At 35.0% G+C, this 11,975-nt stretch overlaps 1 protein-coding gene across 1 annotated transcript; it reads right to left on the bottom strand.

Moving 5' to 3' along the window:
- Positions 1-8,474: 8,474 nt before the first annotated feature.
- LOC111883671 (uncharacterized) lies at positions 8,475-11,182 on the bottom strand. The gene is made up of 9 exons (XM_023879993.3): positions 11,037-11,182; positions 10,202-10,306; positions 9,991-10,085; positions 9,856-9,898; positions 9,720-9,776; positions 9,573-9,627; positions 9,188-9,243; positions 8,947-9,051; positions 8,475-8,841 (listed from the first exon to the last, which is right to left on the bottom strand). The coding sequence occupies exons 2-9, from the start codon at positions 10,295-10,297 to the stop codon at positions 8,713-8,715; spliced, it is 636 nt and encodes a 211-aa protein (XP_023735761.1). The 5' UTR covers positions 10,298-10,306; positions 11,037-11,182; the 3' UTR covers positions 8,475-8,712.
- Positions 11,183-11,975: the final 793 nt, after the last annotated feature.

The raw sequence follows: 11,975 nt of genomic DNA, 5'->3' as shown, positions 1-11,975 counted from the left end.
AAAACCATTTTCATCTTCTTGAACAAGACTATATCTATACCCTTATTTTCGGATATATGTATTGATATGATAGCTTTCATCCTTCATTTAGTTTCCCACACTCTTGTGTAGCAAGGGTGTATAAACTTGCTTGGACAAACAATTACCTTCCAGTTAACTATTATAGGGATAATTAGGAGATACAAAACATTATTCCTATTACAAGGAATTACACCAGAGTCAGTTCATTCATGAGTCTATACTAAACATTACATGTTACATGAATACGTCTACATCGATATGCTTACGTGAATACATTTACATATATACATTTATGTGTATACACTTACATGGATACTTGTACCTAGATTCACTATGATGAGTTACTAGTACATTATTTGTAAATTGTTCTGCCTATCCTAGTTCAAAAGGATAACTAGACGGGACTAACCATTCCGGAACCCACTTGTTAGCAACAGAGGTAATGAACATCTACGAATGCCTATGGTTAATACTTATATTAGGAGTACCTTTACGGGACTAACCATTCCTTAAACCTGCTGCCAGCTACAGAGGAAAATGAACAATCTACGGATGTTCAAGGTTTTACATTTCGACAGTCACAATGTCATTTTTATCCTAATGCAAAAGGATAATACTTTTATGGTTATATTTTCCCTTTTACTTTTATTTTGTGTTACATTCACATAAACGAGGAGGTAGACTATATATTGTTAATAGTAGTCATAAAGGGGAAAACCATCTTTGTTACAGCAAAACATACAGGTCTTGGTAGAAGACTACTTTCAAACATTCGGGTCTTGGTAGAAGACTACATTTTATACTAGTAGGAAATATGGGATTTTCTAGGATTTTCATACTTATATCAATTGTTTCATTCAAAGATTTTCATAGCATTCATAACAGATTTCCAAAGCAAGACAATGACACTTAAATACTTATGAATTCACCAGCTTTACGCTGATACTCGCTTTCAAAATAACTTGTATTCTCAGGTCACCAGTAGACAAGTACGATGGCCAGGTTTTGAGAAGACGGAGCGCAGACAAGACTCGTCTTTTATTTTGATTACATATTTTGGTGTCTTTTTACTATTAAAGAACACACATGTATTAAATATTTACTTTTAATGCAATGGATGATGTTGTTGCTTGTTTACTACTTTGCTTTGTTGTGATACTGTACATGACGTCCTCCACCCCTGAATGTTTCCGCCGTTCTCGGTTTTGGGGTGTGACACTATCGCTGCTCTGGCTTTTACATCAAGATTAATCAGCCTATTTTCAATGCGTCATAGCTGGTCTCTGGTTTTTGCTTCAGTGGACCAACTTGAACATTGGTGGCCATGGGTTGTGTCACAACTAGCCTTTTTAACTAAGGAAATTTCACCCTCAAGTGAGCAAGGACTATTGTGAGACTTGTGCTAACACACCTAAGTGTTCAATATGAGTTCCTAAGGAGCCATATAGTGTTAGAATGCAAATCTCTCCAAGTATAGTGAATATCTCCCAAATCTCTCCAAGTAGGTGAAATCTCTCTAAGTATGCGAAATCTCTCCAAGTATAGTGAATCTCTCCTAAATCTCTCCAAGTAGGTGAAATCTCTCCCAAATCTCTCAAAGTATGCGAAATCTCTCTAAGTATGTGAAATCTCTCCCAAATCTCTCTGTGTATCTCAAATCTCCCTAAGTACCTTCCTCAGTCGAAAACAGCTCAAAACCGGAAGAGAAAACCCCAAAAGGGCCCTCTTGGTCTGGAACCTCTTGGTCCGGAACCCTCTTGGTCCGGACTCCTCTTGGTCCTGAACCTCTTGGTCCGGAACCCTCTTAGTCTGGATGCCTTCTAAGAAACCAAGAAGCTTCTTGCGTCGGAACCTTCTTTGCCTCGGAAGCCTCTCATCCGGACCATCTCGCAATATCCTCTCATCTGGAAGGCTAGTCTTGCTTCGGAAAGGTCAGCTGACTTCGGAACCCTCGGTCCGGATTGTTGGCTTCGCTCCGGAATGAATCGGACGACTTCGGAATCTGAGAAAGTGCTCTGGAAGTTCCTGTTTCCTTCGGAACTCATTCAGCGCCTCCGGAACCCCCTACCAACTACTTCGGACCCTCGCATACCTTACCCTCCCCTTCGGAATTTGATGTAGAGCTTCGGAAATTACACTATGACTCCAGATTTCACCTTTTAGCTCCGGAATTTGGTCATTTTCGAACTTTTTCACCATTTTAAGGTATTTTGAGGTCGGGAATCACACCAAACTCGTGTTTTTCTTAACTGAGACCCCTAAAACCCCCCATTTTATGCCAAATGAATTATTTTAAATATATTTATATAAAATAATACCCAAGGTTTTTATGAAGGGATTCTAAGAGGATAAGGAGCTTGACTTGATGTAAATTCCTCATTTCCCATGCCAATCCCAGTAATCTATGCATTAACCCTTAGTGATAGACATTACCCACCAATACTCCAAGCAAATGTCAAATCACTCCTTATCTTCCCTTATTGAAAACGTGAACTACTCTCCCACTTCTTATATCCATATTCTGTAAACTCATAAGAACACTCTCATTTTCTCTCCAATACACCTCCCAATAGCAAAGTTAAGGATCTTGCTGGAAGCAAAATTCTCAAATCTTCTCTGGAGTTTTTCTAAAGTAAGTTCTCCACTCATCTAAGATGTTATATAACCTTCAAGATAAATCCATATTATTTTACTCATAATAATATGTGATAATCAACCTTAGGATAACATTCTTCCCAGAAAAAGTTCCTCATCTCAGCCAAGAGTTAAAGCTTGAGACCTTCACTCCATAACTCCAGACAACTCCTCAACTAACTCAAGGTGAGCTTCATACCCCACCTTTTTTCAATGTTTTAATGTTTTTGGGGGAGAGTACAAGTCAAATCTTGCCTAAACTCTTAAATGATTACATATATATGTATGTTTGTATGTGTGTGTGTGATATTATTAAATTAATATTCAAGTAATATACTCATGAACGTAAGAATTCTCAAATTCATAAAGAACAGAGGATACTTTGTACAAAAGAGCCTCCCAACTATTGGGTGTGTCCAACTTAACCCCTTTATCTATGCTTTCATGTCTAGATATAGAAGTTATAAAAAGAGATCTTGATTAGTGGACACCACTTCTAGTAATTTTCGAAAATGGAAACTTTGTGAACTATTTGCAAAATATCAGGGGGTATTTTATAAATATTCGATATAAAAGTTTGCGTCAAGAAAATATACAAGTAGAGCCTTTATGACAGAAATATTTGCATGTCATAAGTTGTTGTCATAAAACCTCCAAGAACACAAGTAATGTTCTATATGTCATAAAACAGAAAATGCGTGTCATAACCGGCAGTTATAAATTTATACAAATTATAACTTGACACTTTTTCTCTTGACTAAAATGACTCATTTTCCAATAAACGAAAAAGGAACGAACACGAGCACCCAGTTAATGAGTACAATCAATGATATGGAACAGGAACGATATTTCTATTCAAAGAGTACGGATTTCATTATTTATCTAACAAATAATGGATCTCTAACGATTGCTCGAAAGGTTGTTAATATTCTAGTCAGACAAATCTCAAAAGTACCTAAATATAAAAATATTAGTGTACCTCTAAGTCCTGTAAGGAGTTATAGCCAGAGTCTCCTGGAGGGAGAGCAGGAATTTGTGTATAGATTTATACGGGGTTGACACCCCGCACCTTCGTTGTTCGCTACAGCTAGACAGGCCAGTCTAGGGTGATAAATGTCTTTTCCAAACCGAGGGCGCCTGAGAAATGCCAATACAGGCACTCTGTCATGATTAATATGGTTATAACGACTCACTAGAATATGTTATATTAACTTGAAATTTATGTAAGGACCTTTTTCAACAATTTTACACATATCATAGTCCAAGGTTTCAAGAACAACCATGGCCTTAGTTTTCCACATGGCGAAGTTGTGTTCATCGAAAGGAGGAATTTTTTTGAGACCAAAGGATTTGGGATTATTGGAAGTCGAAATGATTACTTGAGTGAATCAAAAACCCACTATGATACCAATTGAAGGTTTATATTGATCGGATACACTTCAAGTATAAAGAACAAAAGCAAACTAATCTAAGCAAACAAAGAACAGGAAGTAAATAACACAAGGAGTTATCCAAATTGTCTTTCACCAAAAAAGGGGTTTGTCTTCACCAAGAAGACGGTTTGTCACAAAGACGGTCACCAAGACGAACTTAACATTAGGTTTTACCCTAATGTTGATTATATACTAATCTATACAAGTATATCCCTTGATTGAATGAATTGTATATAATCTATACTAAGAACCGATCCTCATCACAAATATATCGGATCTACAATCTATTCTATACATATCTATATCATTACCTAATATACATAAGATTGCATAGAATAACTATACTACGTCGACACTGATAGACTTGATACGTTGACATTGACGATGATGTAGACGTTGACACTGATAGATAGTGTGTAGAGTGTTTGACTCATCAGATCATAAAGTGTGACCTTACAATTAGTTTTCACTTACTCACTGCTAAGAAAGATGGATGTTCAACTGAATGCGGTAAGTATGAAAAAACATCTCGTAATGCAGAGGTATCAGAATCCCGTATATGACCTATCCATTAGTAATTGTTTCTTGTTTTTTTCTTTTATATGTATGTGTGTGTGAAATGTGCTCGTCATTATTATTCATTCATATCTTGGCGAAATGTACTCTTTTCTTCGGAGGGGCACGAACCGGCTTTTTCTTCAAACCGAACCAGTTCGGTTCCGATTCAAGAATAGTAACATCGATTCAGCCCTCAACAGTTCGGTTCAAACAGGTTCATTCATAAAAAAAAGTTGAACCTATCTAAATCGGTTCCATTGGTTCTACATCGGTTCCAAAGCGGTTCACACGATACTAAACTAGTTATAAACTGGTTTCAATGACTAAAATCTTGAACTGATGCAAACCGGCGGTTCGGTTCCTGAATCGAATAGGTTCATAGTGGACCGGTTTTGTAACACTCGGTTTCAGGTATGTTACTTTTTAGTCCTTGGGTCATGGTTTTTGTTGCAAAAGAGGAACCTCCGTATGTTGGGCGTACATATATGTACGCTTAGCGTACATGGGTGGAGTAATCGCGGACTTAAACCACATACACGGGGCGTACGATGATGTACGCGGGCATACGTGGCCAAAAGCAAAACCCTAATTTTTCGGGCATGACCACTATTTAAGCACATTTATAACCTTTGGACCCTCACCATTATCAGACTCCACACCTCTAAACGTTCCTAAAACCCTAGTTTGCTTTGGAGTGTGATCTTTGAGCTTGAAAGTGACTTTAGTGGCCCTTTTTGGTGTGTTTGCAAGAAGAAGAACTTCATGTGAAAGCCTTGGATGTGGTTGAGCTTCAAGATCCTGCATCTACATCATCTTAGGAGGCTTTTGGATGTAAAAATCTTCTACCTTATTAATCCTTTTGATACTTAGAGTTAGGGTTTGTTAATAAGCTCATTTTTGGTCCATGGATTCTCTTTTGTGAGTTTGAGCAGCTCCAGAAGCTTGTAATGCTAGATCTTAGTCCCTTTGGTGTGTTAGAGGCATATAAATGCTATCTTGATGGTTGTTATGGTACCATGCATGAGTATAGGTCCTTAAAGTGAGTCTTAATGGACAAAATGGGATGTTAGGCTCCCATAAGGCATGCAAAGGCATAAAGTTGCCAACTTTATGCCCTAGGACCCCTTAAATGACCAAGTTTTGGAAGTTGACGAAGTAACTGCATGGATTAAGCACTTAATGGCTGAAAATGCTTAACAATTTAGTACGTTGGGTGTACTAAGATGTACGTTGCGCAAACTGCCTGAAGACCGAGTACGATAAGTGTACTAATGTTACGTTGTGTGTACACCCAGTGGGCTATTGGTCAAGTATTGAACTTTTGGGCCTTATCAAGTGTTGGGCCTTGGCCTGTTTAGGATACGTGGGCCCAATTTTCTGTTGTGGGCCTTGCGTGACATGGTTTAGGCCTTTTAGGCCATGAAGCCCGTTATTTTGGATGAGCCGAATTTGGTTAGGCACATTATGGGATAGGCAAAATGGGACATGTTCTAGGAGTTGGACTTAGGGTTTTGGCCCATGTCTTGAGTCTCTGACCTAATTCTAATTAGGGTAATTTGTGTATATTCAATGTGGGATTGTCGGATCGGTAGTCGATTAGTCGGTATTTACCAGCAGACTGATGTGAGTCTTCTCACTATATCAATGGGTCGAAGGCACCGTGTCGGCCCATTACTTGACATGTGGAATGATAGTTGTCTACGTGTTTGCTTGTCTGAAAGACCTCGGGGGTAGCCTGAGGCACTTGTATGGAAGACCATGGGGGTAGCCCATGGCACTTGGATATCAGACCATAGGGGTAGCCCATGACATTCCAGTGAAAAAAACCATGGGGGTAGTCCATGGCAATTATATGTACGTGATTTGGTATTTTCTAATGGTATGCTATGTGGTATTTGGGGAGCTCGCTAAGCTTTTGCTTACAGTTTGTATTGTGGTTTCAGGTACTCCCGGTGCTAAAGGGAATGGTTCGGCTTGATGGCGCAGTACTCACTCCCCATTGTTTTCCGCACTTACTGATATTGTTACTCTGATAACTAGACATGTTTATTATGTAATGGATTTTGGAAACAATTTATGACTATAATCTCCTATTTAAAAATGAAATATTTTATCCGGTTTTTGGGCTGTTACAAGTTTACCGGTTCTTTGGCCGGTTCGGATCTTAAACCGGTTTTTTTGTACAAGTCTATTTCCCCGTCTTGATATAATAAACCCTTTTTAACCTATCCATGACACTTAGGAACCCGTCCTTTGTTCTCAGATTTGTATTTTTTACAGAGCCCACCAATATCTTATACTTTGCATCATAATCCACTTCCTTATTGGGTTTGTCAGCTTGACTCTACAATCACTTGATGAATGCCTAACATCTAGATTAGTTGACAGTTTTCCCTCTCCTGTTCACTAATTGAGTGGTTTCCTAATCATCATAATCTTGATTTTTCCCAATCAGGCTTATCATCATTAGCCTCGCAAATTAAACAATAGGGACATGAGGAACCTTCTAAATTGTTTGAAGCATGTTGTAATCAAAAGTCTTCAATCTTAGAAGTGTTTTTCTATAAATTCTTATCATCAAACGGTGGACATTTACTATTATTGAAATTGCATTCTGGTTTATTGTTTGGTTGGCCATTTAAGTAGAAAAGCGAATACCATTTTGTTGAATCAGAAACCAATCTAAAAAACAAAAGTTCTAAATCGCTATGATACAATTAACAATCCTATAAACATCCAAGTAAAATTCAAACAATTCAAACATGAAATGAAATAAGAATGACAATACCATTTTAAAGTAGGAATACGAACTACCAAATTCTAATAGTTTTATAACAAAGTCATCATAGATATTATATGGATGGATTGATTGTCTTTGCATATGGGATAAACCAACGAGTCCATGTCACACCATATTTTATCCTTTACGATATATTATATATTAATTAGAAAGTTTTTATTAACAGTAAAGTTTTTTATTTTGGAGTTTTACGGTTTTATATTTTGATTGATTTAGTCCTTAAAAAAAAGTTTTATATTTTGATATGTTTAGTTCATGTAATTTTTTAATTTACAAAAAAATCCCTATAAATTTTTTTTTACAAAAACAATCCATATGTCTAAGATTTTTTATATTTTGACAGGTTTGACCCTTGTGTCGAAAATTAATTACAAAAATTGTTCCCATAATTTTCAGAAAATGTCATTGTGTATTTTCTTTTATAGAAACGATTCATATGTTTAAAAATTACAAAAAATTATCCTTATAACTTATAAAAAATATAATTATGTATTTTTTTTAATAGAATCAATCCATATGTTAAAAAAATTACAAAAATAATCCCTACCAACTAGAAAATTTGTAGTTTTAATCCTTACACTTTCCAACATCGGCAAGTTTTGTCCCCCCAAAAAATGCACACAAAACGATAAAACAATTAATAATATTATCTTTCTTTTGTATGACTAGAATCATGGATCCACTATGCCCTCTCAGTGACTTTCTTAAGAATAAGAAAGAAGAACCTTATGTAAATACCATGGAATAAGGTTTGATCTTATTCATGGAGATTCCATAAATATTCCATTCCAAAAATAGAAATAATTGGGAATTTTTTAGAAATTGGATGAAGTTACTAATTCATGATCTGGCATGTACAGAATGAAAACTTCATTCTCGATTCTACGAGAATTTTTATGAACCGCATACGTCCCCCACAAAGCAGGTAGAGTGAAATTTCCGGTTCACAAAAATTGCAATTATCATCTTACTACATCCATCAATCAATGTCAAAAAATAAAATACAAAACAAATTGTCACATCCTGCATAACAAACAAACGGAACCCAAATTTTTACGTTCCCCTCTAACGATTTCACTAAACAAAGTCCAAGTCTACATAATACAGTTAAAAGCACAAAAATTCATTCACTAGATATTACTAAATCTATTAGACAAACAACATTCCCAATCAATAATCATATCATGTTTTAGTTAACTAAAAGCTTCGGTCACATTAGAAACATTAGTTGACAACGAGACAACAAATCCAAAAGATGTTGACTAGTCAACTCAACAGAGTTGGGTTAGGTGAAGGTGAAGGTGAAATGACTCGATTACGAGGAAATGGTGACCCCAAAGGCGCTACTAAACCAAGACTCTGCATCACCTTCATTCGACGTCCGCTCAAATTTCCCTAATCAAACAGCACAGCATTTAGAGCTGATGTGGCATTGACATGGCGTCCACATGGCGCTGACATGGAGTTTTTCTAGTGTGAAAGAGAAGTGAAGGGACTCACAATGTTTGGAGTAGATGCTGATGTGTCAATCCCGTTGTGTATCCTGTCTGGAGTTGCAGTTTTTGGTTTTTCTTGTTTTTGCTTTTTGCTTGAAACCACCTTTGACTGATGAGAGAAGAATTAAAATAAACAAAGTTTTATAAAAATGGAGATTCTATTGTTATTTGTTGACTTGATGTTATAAAACTTTGATTCGATACATATTTAGAAAAGTAGATTATATAATTAATTAATTAATTACCTGTGGTTTATCTGATGTGTCCTTTTTTGATGATCTTTTTTGAGAAGCCTCTTTTACTGTGAGACAAACAAAAACATGTTATATAACTACGGATTAACTACACAAGGCCTCTTATTTATACTAAAAGCTAATAACCATCCTAACTAAGAAATGACCAGAATACCCTCAACACATTTTTTTATTACAGAACACCTAAGGAGGTCAAAGTCAACTCCTTTAAGGGTAGTCAACACAATAGCTACAATTAAGAGTAATAATTTCATTCCAGTTTCCACATAAACATTCTTTTTTCTAATTCTATTTTATGCTTTTATTATTTAATTATTTACTTAACTTTTTTTATATAATTTGCCCTTATAAGTATAAGTGGAAAGCACAAACCAACCTTTGGATTTAGACCTTTGTCGCTTCTTTGAGCTTCCATTTAAGCTAGGAAGATCCTACAGGAATTCCAATTCCAATGATGAGGATGACTCATGAGGGCATTCACGTCTTTTGCACAGAATATACATCAATAGCATAAAAAGAATACCTTCTCTAGAGATTTCTTCATAATATCATCATGATTGAAATTGTTTTCTTCTAGGATCTACAAGTTTAAAGAAACTTTATGAGTCTACCATAAACAACTGAACTAGAAGTCAAGAGTTGACCGGATGTTGACTTACCTTTTTAAACTCAGCATGAGATCTATGAACATCTACATACTTGCTGTAGATGCAAAGAAACAAGTCAAGATAAAATCAAAATGTAAAAAAATGTGAAAAGAAGGAAAGAGAAAAGAAAATAACAAAATAACTTACAATATATAACTTCCATATAACCGAACAAGAACATCACTGCTTGATCCTTTATTGCTAGGTTTGTTTCCTGAAGTTACCGAATTCTCATCAACAACCTGCAAGGAAATTAATAAATGAAGCTTAATTTAACTCAACAAAGCATTTATGTTAATTTGTTAACACAATTTATATGAATTTGAATTTGAATTTGAAAAGTGATATTTTCACAAACCTGTGCAGGCCACCATGAATCTTCATGGAGCTTAACCCATATTATATCCCCAAAGATAACCAGACTTCCATTGACATCGCCTGTTACACCTCCCATAACTTATCTCTAAAGTTTGAATGATTCCAATTCAAAAAAATAAAACATGTCAGAATGAGTAATTGTACAAGAATTTGACTTTCTTATAAGATTCCATTCATTAATTAAAGAACTCATATCCTAAAAGGCTAAAACTTCATCATAAGAATATAGATTTGTACAGAATTTACCCTAAACCTTATCTTTTGTGGTTTTGGTTGATTTGTTTGGAGGGTTTATTATCCTAAAGCTTCATTTCAGCCATGAGAAGAGAAAGGTGTAACAAACATCTTCATAAACAAGACCACGTTTGTAGATAATAAATTAATAATCACTAGAACGCTTACCTTTTATGGTTTATACTACTCACAAGCATATTGTATTAAAATATTCATGAAAGTGGATATACAAATTGGGAACTGCAGAATCTCATGACAAAACAGTGATCTATGAGTTGTAGAATCGCATTTTCGGTTCAAGTAAACATTTTATGGAGCGATTTCCCGGAACACACTCCCATTGGTAACGAGATTGTCAGATTCAAGCTTATTCCTCCCGTAAGGAGCAAAAACACACTAAATAAGTACTAATAGTTGTAGAAGTAGAACAATAATTCGAGTTCTATAAATCAAAGTGTAAGCACATTCCTAAAAGAAACAAAATGTGCCCTAATTTTTGGAAACTGGCAGCGAAAACAGATAATCAAAGAAGGATGCGCTTGAAAGACATAAAAGAGCAAAAGGTTTTGAGTTTTACTTACAGACGACGAGAGGAGAGGAGTGGAGAGCAAGAGCCTGCTCAACGGGAAAGTTAGAGAGAGTGCCGCTGCTGTCCAATTTTGTGCAAGTGAAAAAGTATTTGTTTATTGTTCACGATTTCAATTTTGGCGAAATGTCATATTATCGAGAAAAATTGATAAATTTAATCCCAAAAACTTTTTTTTTTTTTCAACAAATAAAAGTGACAAAAGTAAAAAATTAAAAGAAAAAAAATTCGGCCATACGCCATTCCAATAGTTGACACGTGCCCCAAAAATGACTAGTGTCCAATTGTTATTGGCATTTTTTTCCATCCATTTAGTTTTTTCGGCCACAAATTTTTTTTTCTTTGAAATAAAGATCTGAAAAATTCTTAAAATTAATTCTCTACAAAATAAGCACAGTCATGAAATGTTGAAAAAAATAATTCTTTTTGTAATTATAAAAAACCAAGAAAAAAAATCTCCAAAAATCATAAAAATTTAAGGAATACTTATACTCACTATTTTAATGATTTTGTAAACAAATTTTCAAAGAATAAAGTGTTTTAGATCAACTCCAATCAACCATTAAAACATAATTATAAAGGCATAAAGTGGTGTTTTCATTCCAATCAACCTTTAAAAACACCATTTTAGTGTTTGGAATAACTTCACACACCAAATATGAAGGCCAAACTACTTGGCCTCTAAAAATCACAACTTTAATGATTGGTTTGAATGCAAACACCATTTTAGTGTTAACAAATCACCAATTTAGTGATTTATGGTTGGAGTTGCTCTTAGATATCAAACTTGATTTTAAAAGATTAAAAGTTTTTTAAAAAAATATTGAACACAATATAATATAAATATAGATGATTCAAAATATTTATGATTCAAAAATATTATAATTTAATATGTTTATGATCATTAACTTATTAGTTATGATCTAAAAATATT

The sequence above is a fragment of the Lactuca sativa genome, chromosome 9, assembly GCF_002870075.4.
Source record: "Lactuca sativa cultivar Salinas chromosome 9, Lsat_Salinas_v11, whole genome shotgun sequence".
NCBI classification, from domain to species: domain Eukaryota; kingdom Viridiplantae; phylum Streptophyta; class Magnoliopsida; order Asterales; family Asteraceae; genus Lactuca; species Lactuca sativa.
The sequence above is the reverse complement of the archived record's forward strand: the minus strand, read 5'-3'. Positions and strand labels throughout refer to the sequence as shown.

Coding starts and splice junctions, on each gene's coding strand:
- LOC111883671 (XM_023879993.3), bottom strand. CDS start 10,297: ATGGGAGGTGTAACAGGCGATGTCAATGGAAGTCTGGTTATCTTTGGG. Junction 9,899..9,990: donor TTATATGGAAGTTATATATT/GTAAGTTATTTT, acceptor TTGCATCTACAG/CAAGTATGTAGATGTTCATA. Junction 9,052..9,187: donor ACACATCAGATAAACCACAG/GTAATTAATTAA, acceptor TTCTCTCATCAG/TCAAAGGTGGTTTCAAGCAA.